A 6,868-nucleotide genomic window follows, 5' to 3' on the forward strand; every position below is an offset into this window, starting at 1 on the left:
CAAAATTTCATAAAATATGAATCGTTGTAAAATACAGATTTTAATTCCCAACCATTCTCATTGCATTTTATATTTTGAGCCCAGCGTTGCAAATATGCCACAAACCAGCCAATCACAAAGAAGAAAGTAAAAGCTGATTGGTCTAAATTTCCTTCAATCATTGACTCTGATGGAGGCTATCATCGGCGCTTTACTTTCAGTTTAGGCTTGTTGATTTCATATGGAGCTGGGGGGAGCCGGTTTAGCTCGTGCTGGTTTGCGGCACCTTCCGTCCGTGAAACCAGGGTTTGACTCCGGGCTGCTCCCTGTTCCCTTCTCTACCTCTGTGCCGGTCCCAAGCCCGGTTTGAGAAGGTTGCGTCAGGAAGGGCATCCGGCATAAAACATTGCCAAGTTTACCATGCAACTCGTTCGCTGTGGCGACCCCTGATGGGAATGGCCAAAAGAGGAACAGATTTCATATGGAGCTGAAATACACAACACTGCCTTGTGCTCAAGTTATTGTTACAATTGTGACTTATATAAATGAAATATACTTTTTTTATGGACAAAACATTAAAATAATAAAATAAAATAGCTTTCCCCCCTAAACATAAGCTGTTGTTGTTTTTTGCCTTATCAACAAGCACACGGAAGTACCTTTCAAAATAAGACACCCTGTTCAACATTTAGTCATCCGCCTGCAGTAAATATACTAGTAAATGTACTGCAATAAAACTTTTTAAACAACGCAAAAAATATTCAGAATATTATTGTCTATTGTTCTACATTAATTTTATATTTATGCTCTCTCTTGACCTTCTTACAACTGCTGTTAACCTGAATCTATACAGGACGTTGTTGATTTATGATCTGATCAAAAAAGTTTAAATTATGTACAAATATATATATTTTTAATTTTATCTGAACAGCATCTAAACATAGTTTTGCAGCATGAAATAACGTGTTCTTTGAACTTACTTTAATAAACAAAGCTAACCAAATATTTATAATATTTGTCCCAGTCTTTGTGTTCATATCATGCAAGATATTTTGATTTAGTTTAATGTCACTTAAACTGTGACTATTTAAAATTATTTTTGAATTTTTTTTCTTTTTAAGTCTGACAATTTTGATTTAATTTGATTTGAAATGGTTTATTTCAAGCAATCAAATAGGAATAATACACAAAAACAATACAATCATCAGTTATACATTCATACAATAACTAATCAAACTTAGCATAATTAGACATAAAATTAAGTATTGCTTGAAAGGGAGTGGAAGGAAGCGAACTTATATAATCCCACCCCTGTTCTATTGTAACCATTTTATTACATGATTCATCAATATCCGGTTCCTAGAAAGCACATGACAAAGATGAATTACTTAAATTATTTTGTAAGAATAACTTTTAGAAATAGACAATAAAACACCATGGCGAAAAAAATTACTTTTACAGTATTTTAACGTTCACAAAGACAAATAATTGAATTATTTTACATTTTCTAACTTTATGACCAGCATTTAACCTTTATTAACAGATGTAAAATGCATTTTCTTTCAAATTATGGTACCAAAACAACCACGACAGTATAATTATCAAATTAATTGTCATTTTTAGAATTTCAGATTGAATCGAACTTTTTCATAATAAATTATAAATAACAATCCGCGTTTTCAAATAGCAAGATTATTGAAAACATTTTTAATTGAACTTCAAACAAACATATACACATAGCTACAACAGAAATAAATAAAAAAGAATAAATCACAAATAAAATAATAATAAAATACAAATATAACATTAAAATTGTTGCCATTCGACATGTGACAAATTAGACAACTAGATAATTTTATTGCATTTTTGTTTTTTAATAATTTCAGAGATTTGAAATATAAAATGATTTCTTTATAAATTGAAAATGGTTTGGTTTGTTTTTTGAAAATCTGCTCTTGTGAATGAAAAATGTCCCAGATATTAATAAAAAAGATTATTGAATTAATAGAGTATTGAAAATGACTTTGAATTATGGGTAAACAAAATCAAAATAAACTTCTATAGACGTGTTTTAACGAAAGTATTTCAGGTACTTATTTGGCATCACGCACTCTAAATACTTCATTAAAGTAACTAAATACTCAACATGAATATAATCTGCGTAAAAGTTTTGAAAAATAAACGGACTACATCGGATTCTGCGCGTGCGCAGCATCATAAAGCGTAGAAGGCGGACTAGTTAACGCGGTGGATGAATACATCAGGAGGTGCGGCGTTTAATCGAAAGTAAAACGAATAAGGAAATATAGACAACGGCTGGAAGCTGTGGATCCGCGTCCCAAATCTGAAGTCCTTATAATTTAAGTTTAATTTAGTTTATTTAAGATTGAACTGGAAATTTGCTGCGTCATGTCAAAGGCGGCAACCCTGAAGATTAAAAGCGCGAGCGCAGTCAAGGTGAGAATTCGAATCTTCTCTTTTCTTTACTGTTGACGTGATGAAAGGAGCCGCGGAAATCCCCCGCAGAATAGAAACCAAAAGATTTGATTCTTTGCTTTTGCAGGTGGAAAACTTCCGCCAAAGTCTGTATCACGAGGTTTGTGACTCTGAACATCTTGACCCGGAATGACCCGCAGACGCAGATGACGTGACTGACTGTCGTTGTGTTTGCAGGCAGGGAACCTGTTTTCCAACCTGATCCCGCAGAAGATCATCCAGCTGGACGCGCTGCTCAGGGTTCAGTACTGACTCCTCTGGAAGGTCCGGACCCCCCCGGCCCGACCTCCTCTCATGCTGATCTTTGTCTTCCAGGATGACGCCTTCATCCTCACAGACTCCCTCCAGGCTCCTCTGGACATCCCCATACCGGAGCCTCCTTCTCCAGAAGAGGAGGTGACCCGCTTTCCCTTCCTTCTTTATGGCTCAGACATGACTCAGCTCTAACATGTCCTTTTTCAGGACATGGAGACCGACAAGGACGAAGACGGCAAGAAGAAGAAGGGTGGGCGGGGTTTGTGGGTGAACTGTTGATGTGTGGTGGGAGTGGGCCACTCTTCAGCTGTTCTCTTTGCTCCCCCAGCTCCAAAATGTGGTTTCATCAAAGGTAACGAGAAGATCATGACTCTCCTGGAGCGCGTGAAGCCGGAGATTGTAGCCCTCAGAGAGACCATCATCACCGTAAGTGAACTCCAACGGTCACGGCCGCTGCAGCCGTCCGTCAATCTGAAGCCGTGGGTTTGAACTCCTGCAGGTGTCCTGCTGGATCCAGCACCTCATTCCAAAGATAGAAGACGGGAATGACTTTGGAGTCGCCATACAGGCGAGTTTCTCCTCCCGCTGGACGAATCGGCGCTCCCTGCACACGGACATTATCGAATGAGCTGAACTCTTGATTCTCAAACCGCAGGAGAAGATCTTGGAGCGGATCGCCGCCGTGAAGACCAAAGTTGATGGTTTCCAGACCAACATCAACAAGTAAAGTGGACGTTTGTGTGTCGCTCTTTCCTCGTGGAGAAAGTTACCCTGCTGAGGTTTTGTGTGACCATCTGTGCAGGTACTTCTCAGAGAGGGGAGATGCTGTCGCCAAAGCCTCCAAAGAGACGCATGTGGTGAGTGGACGCCGTCTCCTGGTTGATCGTGATTATGCAGGAACGCCATAAGAAAGTCCCACTATCTGTCAAACACCTAGGTGTGTTACATTTGTTCTCTGCATGTGACCCGTCCCCTGGGGGAGCGGTGAGCTGCAGACACAGCCATTTGGTGGTTTGACCCCCCAATCCAACCCCTTAATGCTGAGTGTCAAGCAGGGAGGCATTGGGTATGATCTCGCCCTGGATTTGTACTCACAACCACTCACAGGGTGGACACTCTACCACAAGGCCACTGAGCAGGCATTGGTTCACTGGCATCAGCACATCACACTAAATACGGATACAGAGGAATTCCTTTATTTACTCTGAAGCAAAGTTTTAAAAAAAAAAAGTGTCCACGTGTTCACTTCACCAATTCATCGTTATAAACGTTAGAAATATCAAATCAGGATCAGCTTAATGTGAAGGAAAACTTTAAAGTATTTATTGAAAACTTGAACATTAAAAATGTCTCATTTTAATAACCATAAACCTCAAACTGAGACCAAACGGATAATTTGAATTAGCATCAGATGCTGTTTGTAGTTTCCTTTTCCCTCTGCTTTCAATCTTCAGTTTTGGACTTTTTGCCTTTGTTTCTGGCTATCAGGACATGATTGACATCAGGTGATAGGCGTCACGGTGATGTCATTTCCGTTCCACAACAGCGTCTGTTGTTGGCGCCACCTTCTCTGATGTGGCGTGAAGCTCTCCCAGAATTTGGTACATCACAGGAGGGACGACACGACAACAGACGCTGCTCTGCAGCGGACATAGATTAAGATCAACTCTATCAGTCCCTGCAGGGAAAGGAAGTTCTAGTAGCAGCACAATCACATAAATACAAAGTAAACATACATGAAAACACATAGCAGCAGACAAATGAACCTAAAATACTCAGTTAGCACAACTGAAAGCTTGTAGAGCATCTGAGATGATGCGTTGGTCAGCACAGCTCCGACTCTGACGGCGGTCTCACAAACACTGCTCCACCTTCCACCTACATGGCGTCACTTTGACTTCTGTCAATCATGTCCCAGTAGCCAATGGGCTCGGACGTCCTGAAACACCTTTAACTGTCGTTGTGTTGCCCTCAGATGGACTACCGCTCACTGGTTCATGAGAAGGACAGAGCGCTCTTCTCTGACCTCAGGGTGATCCTCCTCGACATCCGCGGCTTCTACGTAAGACGACAAAGCTCCAGCCGCTAAATGCTTTGGATTCCAGACACTTTTGCTCACTTTTAGTTGGAGATTCTTGTAGCATAAATTGTTTGGTTTACAAAAAAAAGAAGTTACTTGGATTAAAACAAGTTCTTTTTAAATCTTCCTCCACTCAGATGTAGGATTTTAATGAAAGTATTTAAGGTTTTAACCAAAAAAAAGGTTAAATTCCTAGTTTTATATAAGAAAATGTGTTTTTAGGGGTGTTTTATAGCTAAAGTGTATTACCTTTTCATTCAAACAAGCTTCTCACTTCCTCAGGCCGAGCTGTACGACATCATCAACAAAAACCTGGAAAAGGTGACCAACCCAAAAGGAGAGGAGAAATCCTCCATGTACTGAGGCGGCAGCGGTACGCCGTTTTGGAGGAGCGCAACTTTAGATTTAGACTTCATGAACCGTGAGCTGTTATTACTGCTGTTGGATGCCAACACTTTTTAAAAACAGGAAAGAAAATTGCACTAAAGTGAACCTATGAATAATAAACTTGTAAATCAAACTGTGTTTAATCATCTGGTTTATTTATAACAAAAAGAGCTTTTCTGTCCTTGACGTGATTCATTCAAACCTTAAAGAATCAAAACTAAAAAATATTAAAAACAAAATGTCCAGTAAGAGAAATCCGCAAACTAACATCAATCCAGAACAACCAAAGATGTATGTACATTTAGAAAACTTGACATCTACACGTCTGGGCCTTCTCCACCTGGGATGAGCTGCAAAGAGAACCATTCTGATGAGAGATCCGGTCAGCGACACCCCCCCCATCCTTCCCACCGACTGCTTTCTCACCATGGTGATGTTGTTTCCATTCAGGAGGATCTGATCCAGCTTTGTTATCCTCCTGCCTTCCGGTGTGATTTCACTGGAAAAACAAAAACACATCAACAGCAAGCCCCAAGTACACAAAAAAAAAGAAAACAAGATACTTACAATTCTGTCACATCCTCCAGCACCATGTCTGACACAGAGTTAAGGAGCGGCTGTGGGCCAAACAGGGAAACAGCACAACACTGATACCAAAATATCGATGAAGGATACTGACAAAATCATCAAAACCTAACAAGGTTCCGACGATTTCTTTGTCTGTTTTCATGACGATGTGAATTCGAGAGCCGATGCATTTGTCCACAAGCTCTGAAGAAAGAAGAACAGTTATTTCAGTTTCATGCATGCAGTCTACAAACCACACTGATTTTATATTTTAACAGGTGTCTGTAACTTAACTTTTTGTTTAAAATAAAGTTTACGCAAGGCATCCAACATAAGGAAAACCATCTCTTAAGAGTAGTACATCCTAATAATATTAATGATAATGAATGACGAGGTGAAAACGTTTCCTTTTGGGCTAATTAGCAACACGGTCGCAAGGAGCGGCTAGCTGCAGCATTGCTATGCAATTCAAAAAGCGCGTCAACTACGAACCCTTTACGGCAGGACCATATTAATCGATGAATTAAATATATTACAATCAGACAAACACCCAAAGACTTAAAAAGTGTCATTCTTTAACGTAGTTTTAACAGCATGAGCGTTTCGATGCTAACGAACAATTAGCTGCTAACTCCTGCCCGCCATTGTCAGACCGTTCAAACCACGCAGCGGCCCCGGCTCTGACCCCCGCATGAACACTTCCCGGAGTTTTGCGTGAATCCCCGTCAGACCCCGGATAGAAAACGGGCTTAATTTAAAGCTTACGGACCGAGTGGGAGCAGCTGGGACGGGTTCGTGCCCTGGGTGGCTGCCATGTTTACTGACGAACACGCTTCCGCACAGGCCCGACCAATCGACAAATGAGCGCAGTCCAGCAGGCAAAAGCAATCGAACGTGGAGTATTTATTTGAACAGCAACGTTTGTTTAGGTGTAAGACAAAGGAGTTATAAAAACATTCTGGGAGGAATTCTGCTTTTGGTATTCTTCCAAAATTGCAATGCCAGTTCATTTACACGCAGAAAAATTTCTATTTGGTGTTCTTAATATCCAGATGTTGCAAGGAAAGTTTTATATACACAAAAATAAATATTTGAAGACCAAAA

At 40.2% G+C, this 6,868-nt stretch overlaps 2 protein-coding genes across 3 annotated transcripts; one reads left to right on the forward strand and one right to left on the reverse strand.

Moving 5' to 3' along the window:
- Positions 1-2,202: 2,202 nt before the first annotated feature.
- On the forward strand, positions 2,203-5,330 carry psme2 (proteasome activator subunit 2). The gene is made up of 11 exons (XM_004081190.2): positions 2,203-2,436; positions 2,543-2,575; positions 2,653-2,715; positions 2,791-2,871; positions 2,938-2,980; positions 3,059-3,156; positions 3,230-3,298; positions 3,386-3,453; positions 3,533-3,587; positions 4,706-4,792; positions 5,093-5,330. Exons 1-11 carry the CDS (start codon positions 2,389-2,391, stop codon positions 5,171-5,173), a joined length of 726 nt encoding a protein of 241 aa, XP_004081238.1. The 5' UTR covers positions 2,203-2,388; the 3' UTR covers positions 5,174-5,330.
- A 1-nt stretch (position 5,331) lies between these two features.
- Positions 5,332-6,652, reverse strand: lsm5 (LSM5 homolog, U6 small nuclear RNA and mRNA degradation associated). Of its 2 annotated transcripts, none has more exons than XM_004081191.3 (5): positions 6,534-6,652; positions 5,873-5,968; positions 5,765-5,792; positions 5,624-5,696; positions 5,332-5,547 (listed from the first exon to the last, which is right to left on the reverse strand). In XM_004081191.3, the coding sequence occupies exons 1-5, from the start codon at positions 6,577-6,579 to the stop codon at positions 5,515-5,517; spliced, it is 276 nt and encodes a 91-aa protein (XP_004081239.1). In that variant the 5' UTR covers positions 6,580-6,652; the 3' UTR covers positions 5,332-5,514. The 2 variants fall into 2 exon arrangements, with proteins under 2 accessions (XP_004081239.1, XP_020568450.1); XM_020712791.1 differs by lacking the exon at positions 6,534-6,652 and adding an exon at positions 6,418-6,472.
- Positions 6,653-6,868: the final 216 nt, after the last annotated feature.

Source organism: Oryzias latipes, chromosome 20, assembly GCF_002234675.1.
Source record: "Oryzias latipes chromosome 20, ASM223467v1".
NCBI lineage: Eukaryota > Metazoa > Chordata > Actinopteri > Beloniformes > Adrianichthyidae > Oryzias > Oryzias latipes.